The sequence below is a fragment of the Trichechus manatus genome, unplaced genomic scaffold (assembly GCF_000243295.1).
Source record: "Trichechus manatus latirostris isolate Lorelei unplaced genomic scaffold, TriManLat1.0 scaffold00108, whole genome shotgun sequence".
Taxonomy (NCBI): Eukaryota; Metazoa; Chordata; class Mammalia; order Sirenia; family Trichechidae; genus Trichechus; species Trichechus manatus.
The window spans coordinates 5,753,204-5,770,320 of record NW_004444044.1 but is presented as its reverse complement, the minus strand read 5'-3'; the positions used below and the strand labels follow the sequence as shown (position 1 = coordinate 5,770,320).

General features: G+C 38.1%; 1 protein-coding gene across 1 annotated transcript in view; it reads right to left on the bottom strand.

The window, feature by feature from the left end:
- Positions 1-12,854: 12,854 nt before the first annotated feature.
- LOC101343453 (UDP-glucuronosyltransferase 2B31-like) overlaps positions 12,855-17,117 on the bottom strand; it is a 22,443-nt gene continuing 18,180 nt past the window's right edge. The window contains 1 exon segment of the mRNA XM_012557560.2: positions 12,855-13,134. Within this exon segment, the coding sequence (XP_012413014.1) occupies positions 12,855-13,134 (280 nt within the window).

Below are 17,117 nucleotides of genomic sequence, written 5' to 3'. Positions count from 1 at the left end.
AAATTCGTGGAAGAGCTGGGGCTCCTTTTATACTTCAACAGACATCTTTAGAAATATGCATTTCCTTTACTATAGCAGTTGTCTTTCATCATCACCATGAGTGCACAGCTTGAGTGAGAGAATTTAAGAACAGACTCCACAGAAGACTTTTGCTTGATAGAATGGGGCAGGAGTTTTTGTAATTCTTTGAGGAATTTTCTATTTCATAAGGCACTGACACAAGGACCCTGTAATACAGTCAAGATTTTACAAAAACAGGGAAATTCATTGAGAAGAGCTCATTGATCTGAATAAAATAGAGGGTGTAGGATCAATAGGACAAATCCATCTTATTGAAAAAGTACACTTCAACTCACCAAGAAGTCACACTGGGATATGTTTTGCAGTTGAACTCATTGGAATTCCCAGAGGGTTGATGTGGTGAAAAGGTGCTCAGAGCACAGTGGAATTACATAGGGAAAGTCTAGTAAAGGAGGTGAAGGGAAAGGATGATATGATTTATGTTGTCACATTTAACCTTCCTTTCATCTCTCTCTTGTAGCTATTGTTGTCTTTACAAAATCAGACAGCTTATATACTTAGGAATGCTAGCATGTGATAGAATCAGGCTTTGAGTCACATTGTTTTGACTACACATTTGATTACACAGTTCTTCAATCTTCTGAGAAGAGGAAGAGGTTATTCCTCTTCTGTGTGTGAGAATGTGTTTCCAATGCTATCTGGCAAAATAGCAGTCCAGGTGGGATGTAGATTGGGGAGGAGAGAAAAGTACCAAACTATTAATAGAAAGTATATCCGGCCTTCTTAGAATCCAACTTTAGAGCTTCCATTAAAAATGGAGAAAAGTAATAATACAAATTTTGGAAACATATTCAATGTAGCATGTCAATAAATTGACATTAATTCCATTCAAAAAACATGTTTTAAGTACTTCCAATGGGACACTTTGGAAGATACATAGTTATAAAAGACAATTCCTGTCTTCAAGGAGATTAAATCTTATACAGAGGTAAAGCACATATTCAAGGAGAATGTGAGTCTGAATTCAAACGATGAAGCTGGATTGATAAGGAAATGGATGAGGTTTAGAGATGCTATAGATAGAATGCAGATGGTGGAACATATGAGAAAATTATAGATGAAAGTGAAGTTGAAAAGCTAATAATTCCAGATGGCCTGGAATTATTTGCTGGGGCTTGGTTTCCCCTTTATGTAAAGTTACATTTTGGAAAAATTTAAAGGTACTGTAACTGAAGGCATTATGCTGAGTAAAATAATTTAATAATAATAGCACAAATATTGTGTGACCTTACTTATATAAAAAGATAAGAACAGGCAAATGTATAGAGACTAAAGTTTATTAGTGGTTAGCAGGAGCACGAGGCAGGGGGGAAGGGTCGTTACTGCTTAGGTAGGGCTGAGTTTCAGTTTACAGTAATGGGAAAATTGCATTGATTAAGGGTAGGGTTGCACAGCTGATTAATGTAATTGTTGTCAATAAGTTGTACGCCTGTAAAAAGCTGAATTAGCAGAAGTTGTGTAATAGATACATTTGCAATGACCAAAAGAAAAAAAACAAAAACAAAAAAACAAGAGTAAGTGCTGAGGCTACTATGTACAACAAAACACCTTGTGGAATCATGGACTTTGGTTTCTTGGTTTGGAGATTTAGGATCATGTTTTCCCAGTTTAGGGACATCCTATTTAATTGGCCTAATAACATGTTTAGTGCTTCTGTTCTACGTCCCAGTTCACTGTGTAGTTCCTGGGTTCTTAAATATTGCAAATGGCCATCCAAAGCACAACTGATCTCTGTTCACCTGGAGCAAAACAGAAAGAGAGTCAAGAGTAGGAAGAGGCAATGGAATGTATGGCTAATTGCCTCCATGAACAACTGCCTTCTTTCCCATGAGACCAGAAGAACTGGATGGTGCCTGGCTACCCTTATTGAACATTTAGATCAAAGATTCTTTAGAAGAATCCTGATCAAAAGGGGGAATGTGCAGATCAGAATTTCAAATTCTTATGAACTCCAGACTTTATGGAGCCAAGCAGGCTGGATGAACTTCTGAAACTATTGCCCTGAGATAATCGTTAAACCTTAAACCAAAAATACCCCCTGAAGTCTCCTTAAAACCAAACAATAGTTTTAACTTAATTAGTAAAGAATGTCTTCCTTGAGCATTATGTTCTTTTAAGATCTATCTATATGGGATCAAATTGACAACAGCAATTCGAAAGATTAGTTAGGAAAGTCAGGGGTCAGTGAGTTTATATTATGGAGCCCTGGTGGCAAAGTGGTTAAGTGCTTGGCTGGTAACCAAAAAATCAACAGTTTGAACCCACCAGCCGCTCTGTGGGAGAAAGATGTAGAAGTCAGCTTCTGTAAAGATTGTAGTTGCTGTTGGGTGCTGATGCGTTGGTTCTGACTCATAGCAACCCTATGTACAACAGAACAAAAAACTGCCAAGTCCTGCACCGTCCTCAAGTTGTTGCTTTGCTTGAGTTGCAGCCACTGTGTCAATCCATCTCACTGATGGTCTTCCTCTCTTTTGCTGACCCTCTATTTTACCAAGCATGATGTCCTTACCCAGACACTGGTCCCTTCTGATAACATTTCCAAAGTAGACGAGATGAAGTCTTGCTATCCTCACTTCTAAGGAGCAATTCTGACTGTTCTTCTTCCAAGACAGATTTGTTCATTCTTCTGGCAGTCCATAGTATATTCAATATTCTTGGCCAACACCATAATTCAAAGGCATCAATTCTTCTTTGGTATTCCTTAGTCATTGTCCAGCTTTCCCACAAATATTTCATCTTCTTACAGAACCTTAATTGTTGTTGTTAGCTGCCATCGAGTCAGTTTCAACTCATAGCTACCCTATGTACTACAGAACTAAACACTGCCCAGTCCTGCACCATGCTCACAATCATTGTTACTCTTGAGCCCATTGTTGCAGCCACTGTGTCAGTCCATCTCGTTGAGGGTCTTCCTCCTTTGCGCTGACCCTGTACTTTACCAAGCATGATGTCCTCCTCCAGGAACTGATCCCTCCTGACCATATGTCCAGAGTGTATAAGACGTAGTCTTGCCATCCTTGCTTCCAAGGAGCATTCTGGCTGTACTTCCTCCAAGACAGATTTGCTCATTCTTCTGGCAATCCGTGGTATATTCAGTATCCATTGCCAACATAACAATTGAAAGGCGTCAATTCTTCTTCGGTCTTCCTTATTCACTGTCCAGCTTTCACATGCATATGATGCAATTGAAAATACCATGGCTTGGGTCAGGCACACCTTAGACTTCAAGGTGACATATTTGCTTTTCAACACTTTAAGGAGGTCTTTTGCAGCAGATTTGCCCAATGCAATGAGTCTTTTGATTTCTTGACTGCTGCTTCCATGGGTGTCGATTGTTGATCCAAGTAAAATGAAATCCTTGACAACTTCAATCTTTTCTTCGTTTATCATGATGTTGCTTATTGGTTCAGTTGTGAGTATTTTTGTTTTTTTTATGTTGTGGTGTAATCCGTACTGAAGGCTGTGGTCTTTGATCCTCATCAGTAAGTGCTTCAAGTCCTCTTCACTTTCAGCAAGCTAGGTTAGATCATCTGCCTAACACAGGTTGTTAATAAGTCTTCCTCCAATCCTGATACCCCGTTCTTCTTCATATTATCCAGCTTCTCAGATTATTTGCTCGGCATACAGATTGAATAGGTATGTTGAAAAGATACATCCCTGATGCACACCTTTCCTGAGTTTAGCCATGCAGTATCCCCTTGTTCTGTTTGAACAACTGCCTCTTGATCTATGTACAAGTTCCTCATGAGCACAATTAAGTGTTCTGGAATTCCCATTCTTCGCAATGTTATCCATAGTTACAGTCTATTATAATTTCTCAGTTGCTGCTTTTGAATTTTCTTGATAACCACATTATTCATAAGTGATGACAAATTTTTCTCTTATATTCTAAATTGTATTCTTTTTCACATATTTATTTGACTTGTTGAATTGACCAGGACTTCTAGTACAATGCTGAAGAGCAAGATTGACAACTAAACATTCTTGTCAAGTTCTTGACTTTTGTGATAATAAGACACTAGGAAAAAGAAAACAAACCTTAGCAAAAATCTGCTTTTTTTAGACATTCTTTACTAATCTAAGTAATTCGTACATGTGTTTAAACAGATCAATTAGTATACATATGCTTATAATTAAAAACATATCTCCTTTGAAGCATCAATCTTATTTAATCATTTTAGTTTTTGTCTCTTCTGATTTTTATCACATCATATATTTTAGTAAAACAAATCATGATAATCTCCCTTACATATGTGTGTGTGTTTGTATATGGAGAAAGAAATGGAAAGATGCAAGTGAAATTATCAACACCAGTCATTGGAAGGTGGGGTGCTGCTGAATACTGCATGGAAAGGGCGAGCGAGGAATTGGAGGTAAACCACAAAAAGTGAGTAATTTAAAAAAAAGACGTATTTGATAGAGTTATGATATCTCATTTATGTAAAATTAAATGTCTCTGTGTATAGATTCACAAAGATAAGATGTTATACGATATTATAATCATTAAAGTGTTGATGGTTACCACAGGATGGTGGAAATTTAGATGAATTTTATTTATAATTTTTTGTATTATCTGAATTATTTACCTGGAATGTGAGTTATTTATATAATTAAAGTAAGTGCAAAGCTATTTTAATTGTAGAGACAAATGACATGTATTTGACAGTTGACATCTGACACTTGTCACATTCTAATTTTTGCTATGGTAAACTATATATGCTTTTTGTTCCCTACTAAATTTTAAGATATTTGAGAACCTTATTAATATTAGTATTTGTCTTAGTCAGCTAGTGCTGCTATAACAGAAATACCACAAGTGGATGGCTTTAACAAAGAGAAGTTTATTTCCTCACAGTAAATTAGGCTAAAAGTCCAAATTCAGGGAATCAGCTCCAGGGGAAAGCTTTCTCTCTCTGTCGGCTTTCTCATTAATCTTCCCCCAGTCTAGGAGCTTCTCTGCACAGGGAACCTGGATCCAAAGTACACACTCTGCTCTCAGCTGCTTTCTTGGTGGTATGAGGTCCCCCTGTCTCTCTGCTCCCTTCTCTCTTTTATATCTCAAGAGATTGCCTCAAGACACAATCCAATCCTGTAGACAGTCCTGCCTCACTAACACAACTGCTGCCCATCCTCCCTCATTAATATCACAGAGGCAGAATTTACAACATATAGGAAAATCACACAATGCCAGGAATCATGGCCCAGCCAAAGTGATACACACATTCTTGGGGGGACATAATTCAATCCATGATGGTCTTCACTATAGTGCCTGACCTGGTGTGCTACACATGGCAGATAAGCTGCCTGCTGTTGGTTAAATGAACTTTGAGTAAAATTGAATAAATACAGTTGAAAAAGATTCAAAGATAGTTTCTTGTTGATTGAGTAGGAAAAATATGACTCTTAGGTGTTATTCTATGATCTTGACCAAATTATTTGCGATGGCCTAATTAGTTTTCCAATTATTGAACAAACTTAGATTCTGAAAGTATGAAATCATGTGAAATTAGAGAAGGTTCCGGGTAGATCTGCTTACGAGAAGCTGATACACCCTTACTAGAGGCTCTTTTTAACCTGTTTCTAATCTATCTTGTCTAACAACAAATTCTGAGATTGAGTTCTGCTCCTGTGTTGGAAATTATTTGATGTTTCTTTTTGGTACCAACATTGACCACTGCCTTCTATATTCTCCCATGTTTCACTTGGAATTACATTTTCTAGACTCCTTGCTTCAGAGTCCTGGATGTGAGTTATCTTAAGTCAAAGAGATGCATTGTTTTAGGATTTGGGCAACACAATGGGGAAAGAAGCCATATTATCCTTCATCTAGCTGTAGTGGGAAGATAAATGGGCTTTAGTAGAATGAGGTTTCCCAAATAGCATGTGGCCTTTTCCATGACTACCACCCCAAGGCTGTGGAGCTGCTGTGAAACTTGATGGTAGAATCCTATGGTTTCCTGACCTAAGCAGCATTATTAGCAACATCCTAATTTTTTGAACAACAGGCAAATCTGAAATAGATGATCTTTGTGGACTTTTGCTCTTCTAGCACACTGGGAAATGGTATTGTAAGCACCTAATTACTTGTTTTAAATTTGTTTTCCTGACTGAATCTTGACTGGTAGTGCCTCCAATAGAAATCACCTAACAGTTGTAGGAATTGCCAGATAATGGATTAAAATGTAAAAGTTATTTGGTAACATCTTACATTAGATCCCTCCTCATTACCTGCTGTACTTCTAAAGCTCCCTTCTAATTTTTTTTTGGGTTTTAACCTCCCATTCCTTACTTCATTGCTGTATTTGTGATCTTCTTCAATGGGTTTGCCTTAATTTTTATTTCATTCTATCCTGACTCTTGCAATCTGTATGTCCTTACTATGAGCTACCCGTCTCTGAAAGCTTATCTTCTGTGACCTAAGATACTTGATTAATTTTTTCCAGAGTTTACCTTATCTTTATTGATCTTGTTTCTTTGCAAGTCATTTTGAACCACTGTCACCCATGACCCGGGGTTCTAGACTTCTACAAATAACAAATTTGCCTTTTGTAACCTCTCTACACCAAAGAGCCAGCAGAAAAACACCAAAATAAAATATGAGAGCATACACGGACACGGAGTAAAACACATGAATGGATGGAATAATAAACATACAAAAAGGTGGTCAACAAGATTAATAATAAGAGATTTGCCAATTAAATCAATGAGATACATTTTTATATACTTTGAATTGGTAAAAATTAATACCCACCATAGGGCAGGCACCAAGTCGTTGGTCACTGCAGTGCTGGTTTTCTGGGCATATGAACAGAGTAGTGATGGGATTGCCTAACAAAATGGACTCTCTTGAACCAAGACTGATCTAGCTACTGCTGCCACCCAAAATACAACTGGCTAATAATCCTTTTTTTTTTTTTTTTAAATTGTACTTTAGATGGAGGTTCACAGAGCAAACTATCTTCTCATTAAAAAATTAGTACACATATTGTTTTGTAACATTGGTTACCCAACCCCACGATCTGTCAACATTCTCCCCTTCTTGACCTTGGGTTCCCTATTACCAACTTTCCTGTCCCCTCCTGCCTTCTCATCCTTGCCCCTGGGGTGGTGTGCCCATTTAGTCCCATTTTGTTTTATGGGCCTATCTAATCTTTGGCTGAAGGGTGAACCTAAGGAGTGACTTCATTACTGAGCTAAAAGGATGTCCAGGGGCCGTACTCTCGGGGTTTCTCCAGTCTCTGTCAGGCCAATAAGTCTGGTCTTTTTTTGTGAGTTAGAATTTTGTTCTACATTTTTCTCCAGCTCCGTCTGGGACCCTCTATTGTGATCCCTGTAGAGCAGTCAGTGGTTGTAGCTGGGCACGATCTATTTGTGGTCAACTGGCTAATATTCTGATTACATATTTGGGGACCAGGGAAATGACCAAGGGTGGGACTGCAGACCCAATGGACCTACTACAAGCTGACCTTTGCCAGGACTCTATTACTTGATGTCTATATACCCCACTTTCATACACTTTGTTTTCAAAAGAAAGCCATGCCTCTGATTCATCTGAATCTCACCATAATGCAGTGCCCAAAGGCACAGAAGTTTTTGGGAAGTCTATAAATGAGAAAAATTTAAATATTGACTGCTGTGTCAGTTTTTATTTATTGTCTCTCAGCTACAAATTCAGCTTTGTGTTTTTGAATCTGGATCCTCTATATATTTCTCTTTGCTAGCTGGTTGGATGTTAAGCTTTATCAATAGAAAGCATTGGAATGACACATTCCTCCATGCCAGGGTCCCTTCCCTCTTTAATATTATTGTTGATTAATTGTTGTCATTATTGTTGGGTTTAAGAATAAATATGAAATTTCTGATTAGTATATTTGTATTACATATCCTTTAATAAATTTTGCATTCTACACGGAAATTAATTCAGAAAACTCTTGGCTATACCGTCAGTCTCCAACATAGACAGGCTCAGCTTCATGTGTTCTTTTCAAGTTCATAATCATTGATTTTTGTCTCCAACCACTGTGATACTTGCATATTCCTGCCTTTAAACAGTAGATTTGAAACAAATACTAACACAGAGATTATAAAGGTGAAGAAAGTTACCTTAATTCTGTGATCTTATGTGACCATTTGAAGTTTTTATTTGCGTTAAAATTTTTTTGACTACTGAGACATTTGAAAGCTGCTAGAACAATCCTGAGGAAACAACCACATGGACTATATTGCAATTTGTGGAATGTAATATATAGTGGGATTTTTATGACTTTCTGCCAAACATAGCTTCATATTTATGGCTTTTCTTAACTATATGTATATATGTTTCTTTATGTGAAAAAAACTTTCAAAATTAAAATGAATAAAAAGGATTCTTTGATCATCGATGTGTAGATAGAGGTTGATAAATCTGGCCATATGGTCTAAGAATTGCAAAGAAGATCAATTTTGACAAAGTCATTAAGAAATGTGCAGAGCTTATTTCTTCTTCTCTCTCTCTTTTTAAATTGTACTTTAGATGAAGGTTTACAGAACAAACTAGTTTCTCATTAAATAATGAACGCACATATTGTTTTGTGACATTGGTTGTCAACTCCACAGCTTGTCAACACTCTCCCCTTCTCGACCTTGTGTTCCCCATTACCAGTTTTCCTGTCCCCTCCTGCCTTCTCATCCTTGGCCATGGGCTGATGTGCCCATTTAGTCTTGTTTTGTTTTATGGGCCTGTCTAATCTTTGGCTGAAAGGTGAACTTCAGGAGTGACTTCATTACTGAGCTAAAAGGGTGTCCAGGAGTCATACTCTTGGGGTTTCTCCATTCTTTGTCAGATCTGTAAGTCTGGTCTTTTTTTGTGAGTTAGAATTTTGTTCTACATTTTTTCCAGCCCTGTCCGGAACCATAGATTGTGATCCCTGTCAGAGCAGTTGGTGGTAGCCGGCCACCATCTAGTTCTGCTGGACTCAGTCTGGTGGAGGCTGTAGTAGTTGTGTTCTATTAGTCCTTTGGACTAATCTTTCTCTTGTATCTTTGGTTTTCTTCATTATCCCTTGTTCCAGATGGGGTGAGTCCAGTGGAGTACCTTAGATGGCCGCTTACAAGCTTTTAAGACCCCAGATGCTACTCACCAAAGTAGGATGTAGAACATTTTCTTTATAAACTATGTTATGCCTGTTGAGCTAGATGTTCCCCGAGACCATGGTTCCCATAGCCCTCAGCCCAGTAATACGGTCCCTCGGGGAGTTTGGATGTGTTTATTCAGCTTCCATGACCTTGCCTTGGTCAAGTTGTGCCGGCTTCCTCAGTATTGTGTACTGTCTTACCCTTCACCAAAGTTACCACTTATCTATTATCTAATTACAGTTTTTCCATCCCCACCCGTCCCATCCCTCGTAACCATCAAAGATAGTTTCTTTCTGTATGTTAACCTTTTCATGGGTTTTTATAGTAGTGGTCTCATACAATATTTGTCCTTTTGTGATTGACTTATTTTACTCAGCATAATGCCCCCCAGATTCATCCATGTTGTGAGATTGTTCGAAGATTCATCATTGTTCTTTATCAGTGCATAGCACTCCATTGTGTGTGTGTACCATAGTTCATCCATTCATCTGTTGATGGGCACCTAGGTTGTTTCCATCTTTTTGCTATTGTGAACAATGCTGTAATGAACATAGGTGTGCGTATGTCTATTGGTGTGACGGTTCTTATTTGTCTAGGATATACTCCTGGGGAGTGGGATTGCTCGATTGTATGACATTTCTATTTCTAGCTTTTTAAGGAAGCGCCATATCGTTTTCCAAAATGGTTGTACCATTTTGGACTCCCACCAGCAGTGCATAAGAGTTTCAATCTCCCCGCAGTCTCTCTAGCATTTGTTATTTTCTGTTTTTTTGATTTGTACCAGTGATGTTGGGATGAGCTGGTATCTCACTGTGGTTTTGATTTGCATTTCTCTAATAGCTAGTGATTGTGAACATTTCCTCATGTGTCTGTTAGCCACTTGAATGTCTTCTTTGGTGAATTGTCTGTTCATATCCTTTGCCCAAGAACTTATTTCTTGAAAATATAGATAGGCATTTGGCATAGGTAGTACATGTTGAGCTTCATTATTGTCTTGACTAATGTGTAGGTATAAGTTTTCCCCCCCACTTAAAAAGAAACCAGCATTAATGTAAGAAAAAAGCATTACTGAGTTACTTTTTTCTCTTTTGTATTGTAATGCTTATTTTTACTTTTTAATAGCATGATTGAAAGATTAATAAAAGATATAAAAGTTTCATAAAAGAAAATATTCATTGTTTCCTTTTGACCATTATTATCATAATTAATTTCATTTATGATTATTATGAAAATATCTTTGTCTTATAGAAACCAAAACCCAAACCAAATCAGTTGCTGTAAAGTAGATTCTAACTCGTGCAGGCCCCACATGTGCAGAATAGAACTGCACTTCACAGGGCTTTCAAGGCTGTGACTTTTAGGAAGCGATTGCCAAATCTTTCCTCTGAGGGACGTTTGGGTTCTGTCAAACCACCAATCTTTCAGTTAATAGTCATCTTAGTTATCTAGTGCTGCTATAACAGAAATACCACAAGTGGATGGTTTTAACAAACAGAAATTTATTCTGTTACAGTTTAGGAGGCTAGAAGTCTGAATTCAGGGTGCCAGTTCCAGGGGAGGGCTTTTTCTCTCTGTCGGCTCTGGGGCAAGGTCCTTGTCATCAATCTTCCCCTGGGTCTAGGAGTTTCTCAGCACAGGGACCCCAGGTCCAAAGGATACATTCTTCTGTTGGATCTTCTTTCTTGGTGGTATGAGTTCCTACTCCTCTCTGCTCACTTGTCTCTTTTATGTCGCAAGAGATTGACTCAAGATACAACTTAATCCTGTAGATTGTGTCCTGTCTCATTAACATTGCTGCCTCTAATCCTGCCTCATTAACATCATAGAGGTTAGAATTTACAGTACACAGGATAATCGCATCAGATCACAAAATGGTGGACAACCACACAATACTGGGAGTCATAGCCTAGCCAAGTTGATGTACATTTTGGGGGGGACACAATTCAATCCATAACAGTAGTTGAGCACTTAACCATTTGTGTCACCCAGGGACTCATAGCTTATCATATAGAAGAGTGTTATAAAAATTTCCAGGTGTCAAAAATGCTAAGTATGGCTTTCTTCCATCTAAATGTTTGAAGTATCTCTTAGGCAGAAGAAACCACAAGGAACAGTTTCTTTCTTCTCTGTGATTTGTTTGTTCTGTGTCCAAGGGCTCTCATTACTGATATTCAAGTGCTTTCTAATGCATAGGTTTTAAAACTGTTGCACAGAACAAAGTCTGGCTCTATTCTATCTGCAATTTACTTTTTCTATGTGATGGAGGGAAGAATCAACAAAAAAGATTTATATAGTGTAAGGTTTTCATATTAAAGTATGTGAATCGACAAGTTAAGGTGAAAAATGAGAGATCTTATTACAGACAAAATCTTTAACATTATAATCCAGAGTTACTTGACTAAACTTGTTGGACCCCACCTATTATTCCTAATCAAGGCAACTACTCCATTGTTTTATTTTGTATCTGTCATGGATTGAATTGTGTCCCCCCAAAATATCTGTCAACTTGGCTGGGTCATGATTCCCAGTATTGTATAGTTGTGTACCATTTTGTAATCTGATGTGATTTCCTTATGTGATGTAAATTCAGTCACTATGATCTAATAAGATGGATTAGCGGCAGTTATACTGATGAGGTATACAAGATTGGATAGTGTCTTAATCCAATCTCTTTTGAGATATAAAAAAGAAAAATGAGCAGAGACATATGGGAACTTCATGCCACCAAGAAAGCAGTGCCAGGAGCATAATGCATCCTTTAGACCTGAGATTCTGGCACAGAGAAGCTTCCAGACCAAGAAAAGACTGATGCATCACAAGGACCTTCCTCCAGAGCTGACAGAGAAAGAAAGCCTTCTCCTGGAGCTGATTCCCTGAATTTGGACTTGTAGCCTACTGGGCTGTGAGAGAATAAACTCTTTGTTAAAGCCATCCACTTGTGGTATTTCTGTTATAGCAGCACTAGATAACCAAGACAGTGTCTTACTATCCAATTACAAAGGGTCATTCAATAAAGGAAGAAAAATAACTCAAGCACATTCAAGGCTGGTGTGGAAAATATCTTTGTCTTTTTAACCAACACTTTGCAGTATGGCATACTTTTAGGTAGGAAGCCGGTTAAAACCACCCAGAACTTCTGAAAGAAAGAAAAATTTCATGAAGCAATTCTTTATATTTCATGGGAGATACATGTATTTCATATGAATGTACATTATTTATATAGAAAATGTTTCTAAAAATGCACAGTGAAAACATCAGGCTTCCCGATCTTTTCAAATCCATAGGTTGAGGTTCCAGTGAGTTTCATTTTGCTTCCTAGTTAGGAAATTATACACAAGTCATCACAAAGCCGAATTTTTTCAGGATTTACAAAATGAGAATAATACCTTGAATATAATTCATCTGATAAAGGGAACTGTCCATTTCAAGAGGAATACTGAGGAGGAATTTATCAAAAAAAACACAGGATTATTCCTCCTTAGGGAAGAATGAATTAACTAACACCATAACAATTAACCAAGAGTAAAATATCTGAAAAAGTCAGAAAAGGCACAGCTCTTGAAAAATGTGGGGGACAATCTCCCACAACTTGAACCTTAGTGGTTGAATTAAATGTAATAGTCTCACTTATAATGCCTATTATTAGGTCTTTAAGAAGTCTACTCCCTCTTTTTCTTCTTTCCTGTCTTCATAAACTTTTGATAACCAAACAAACAACACTTTATGACAAGAAAAGTAACAACTGCCACACAAGCCAGTAGAAACCCAATCACATCCAAAGAGTGGTACTGGTACCAGGTGAGGCTGAGGGTGGCTGGGCAAAGGTGTTTGGCTCCTTTGTGGCGCATGACAAACTCGATCCAGAAGACAGCTTTATCCAGCGGCTTAACAGGCCTATCATGATGAATGGCTGATAACCTCATAGCACTCTCTTTATAGCTGAAGAAAAATCAAATAGACATCAACTTAGAGAATAAACCAGAAAAGATAAATATGTGAAAGTTTCATGCAGATGGTAAAAATTAGTGCCACATAAGATTGGAAGAAAAATATATTATTTTCCTCTGAGATGATGATAGAGATTTTAGTTTAATGACTCGAATTTCTTGAATGCATAGGGTTTGACAGTGTAAAGAAAGATAGAAGTTAGGAGAGGACATGCATTTTTAGGATCGAGAATGGAATGATCCAAGTACTAAAGGCAAAAAAAACAAGGAAAAGAAAAGAAAAATATCATCATTTGAGTGTGTAGAGTTTCAATTATCCAGTAAGAAATTGTCAATGGACCTAGTGTACAAGGTTCAAAATAATACCATTATCCAGAAATAGGAGGCAGGTCCATGACGAGGTCCAGGAATGTGTCCATGCAAGGCTGGTCAGGAGTTGGTGTTGGCCAGGAATTGGTATTGACCTTATGTCAGTGATTTAGTAGTTCAAAATGTGAAAGTGGATTGTCTTGGTTTGAATCCTAATTCTGACACTTGCTGTCTGCTTTGGGGAAGTTATTTATTCTCTCTGTGCCTCAGCTGTCTCTTTGTTAAAATGGAATGGATGAGGATAGTGCCTCATTTATCTGATTATTGTGAGGAATGAGTGATTGAGTCTCAGAAAACTTAGAATCGTTCGTATCATGTAGTAGACGCTCAGTAAAGGTTTGCTATTATTGTTGTTGTTGTTCTTGTCAGTTTTGTTATTTTAGACTCCGAAGAGTGCTCAATATTTCACTTCAAGGCATTGCAGTTGTTCTTTTTTTTGTTGTTGAAAATGATTATGATTAGGGCGGGACCAAGATGGCGGAGTAGTCAGACACTTCCTGTGGTCCCTCTTACAACAAAGACCTGAAAAAACAAATGAATTGATTGTATATGACCATCTAGGAGCCCTGAACATCAAAGGCAAAGTTGAGGAATCAGATTGAGTGGCAGGGGGAGGAAGAGACAGTTTGGAAGCAGCGAGGAGTTACAAGACCTGACCCAGCAGGAGCCAGCGCCCTGCAGGCTGGATAGGCTCGTATGCATGGTGAGGCAAGCAATGGTGCTCGGGAGGAGTTTTCCACATCAGGAGAGGTCCAGTGGCAGAGAGACTACTTGGGCATCCAGAACCAGTGAAAAACAGACCTCAACTGGCTAAAGATAAATACTTGCATCTGGCCTATTGCATGGATCAAAAAACACCCTGTTTGGGAAAAACCTCTCTCCCATTTACCTACCCCCTCTCTGCTCTGCACTGCGTATCAGGCTGGCTTCAGTGACTGCCGATCCCCTGGGCCGGAAATAGGGCCCATTACACACCCTGAGCCATTTTCCAGGCCTTGGAGTGGGAACAAATTAACAAACAGGGAAAAAATAATCTGCCAGCTCCCCTAAGCCAGAAAATCAGGGTAGGCACAGCTCCTTTGTCTAGGCACAGGTATAAGGAGTCCACAGACTTTGAATGCCTTTCACCCCTGCATAGACTTGTGTGGGCCCATTTCAACAGTGTAGGCCCTCATTACCACAGTACAACAGGGTATATACCTGAAGTCTAATGTCAACTGTTTCAGCTGTGAAGTGGCAAGTTTGTGACATCTGACACTGCTCTGCCCATTAAGCAGATTCCTCACCTGCCCACATTGGGGGCTGAGGACTGGTGGCTCCACCCATGCCACCTAGCCACCATGACAGGGGTCCAAGAATAAGTGATGCCCTTCAGTCCTTACAGCCAACAGCATTGGGTGCTCATAGTCTGGCTGCAAAACCCACCCAACTACATGCTCTAGGGAACAGGGACACATTTTCCTCTCAGATACTCAGGGGCAGCCATCAGCTTCCTGCCTTGCTCAGCACATGATCCCCTACTGCAGCCAGATACCCCTGAGTACAACAGTCATCCATGCCTGTCTAGGACTGTAGGTGAGAGCCTGTACCACACACTTGGTGACCAACTACCTGGACATCTGAGCTGAATCCATACAAGAAAAGTAAATGGACTCTTAGGCTCACATACTTATTAACAGATCTAACCACCTGGTGACAGGACGTTAGAGTTTCAAAGGCACCAATAATCAAACTAGCTAGGCACCAATAATCAAACTAGCTTACACGAGCAGCCTGTTTGGGCATATTGAAAAAAACAAAAACAAAACAAACAAAAAAAAAAAAAACAAGAAGCTAGGACACAGTAAGCAAACAATAAATAAATAAATATGATAATTTATTTACATCTCGGAGACAACAGTCACTATCCAATCACATAAAAAGGCAGACCATGTTAGTTTCAGCAAGCTCCCAAAATAAAGAATCAATAAATTTTCCAGAGGAAGAGAATTTCTTGGAATTGCCGGAGGCAGAATGAAAAAGATTAATACATAGAACTCTTCAAGAGATCGGGAAGGAGATCATTCAAAATGCAGAAAAATCCAAGGAACATACAGACAAAGCAACAGAGGATCTTAAGAAGGTTATTCAAGAGCATAATGACAAATTTAATAGGCTGCAAGAATCCATAGAGAGACAGCAATCCAGAAGGCTAACAATAAATTTCAGAATTAGATAACTCAATAGAAAGTCATAGGAACAGAATTGAGGCAGTAGAAGTCAGAATTAGTAAGACTGAAGATAAAGCACTTGACACAACTTATTTGAGGAAAATCAGATAAAAGAATTAAAAAAAACAAAGAAACTCTAGAATTACGTGGGACTCTATCAAGAGAAATACTGTTCTGGAGTACCAAAACAGGGGGGATAACAGAAAATATAGAGAGAATTGTTGAAGATTTGTTGGCAGAAAACTACCCTGATATCAGGAAAGATGAGAAGATGTCTATCCAAGATGCTCATCGAATCCCACGTAAGGTAGATCCCAAAAGAAAGTCACCAAGACATATTATAATCAAACTTGCCAAAACCAAATATAAAGAAAGAATTTTAAGAGCAGCTAGGGATAAACGAAAAGTCATCTACAAAGGAGAGTCAATAAGAATAAACTCGGACTACTCAGCAGAAACCATGCAGGCAAGAAGGCACTGGGATGACATATATAAAGCCTTGAGGGAAAAAAACTGCCAACCAAGAATTATATATTCAGCAAAATTCTCTCAAATATGATGGCGAAATTAGGGCATTTCCAGATAAAAAGAAGTTTAGGGAATTTGCAAAAACCAAACCAAAATTACAAGAAATACTAAAGGGAGTCCTCCAGTTAGAAAATCAGTAACATCACATAACAACCCAAGACTAGATAACAGGACAGAGAAATCAGGTATCAACCCAGACAGGGAAGTCACAAAAATCAATCAAAGCTAAAAAACTGAAAATAGGGAAACAGAGATGTCAATATGTAAAAGGTGACAACACTAAAACAAAAAAGAGGGACTAAGAATGTAGACTTATATTTTTCATATGGAGAGGAAGTCAAGGCAATATAAAGAAATAAAAGACAGGTTTAAATGAAAAACAGGGGTAAATATTAGGGTAATCATAAAGGAAACTAACCATCCTACACATCAAAATAAAAAACAAGAAAAAATACTAAGACTCAGCAAATATGAAATCAACAACAAGAAAATGAAAATGATATACATAAAGAAAAATGACTCAGCACAGAAAATTAAGTGGAACAAAGAAACTGTCAACAACCCACAAAGAAGACATCAAAATGACAGCACTAAACTCACACCTATCAATAATTACGCTGAATGTAAATGGACTAAATGCAGCAATAAAGAAACAGACAGTGGCAGACTGGATTAAAAAATACGATCCATGTATATGCTGCCTACAAGAGATACACCTTAGACTTAAAGACACAAACAAACTAAAACTCAAAGGATGGGAAAATACATATCAAGCAAATAACACTCAAAAAACAGCAAGAGTGGCAATATTGATCTCTGACAAAATAGAGTTTAAAGTTAAATCCAGCACAAAGGATAAGGAAGGACA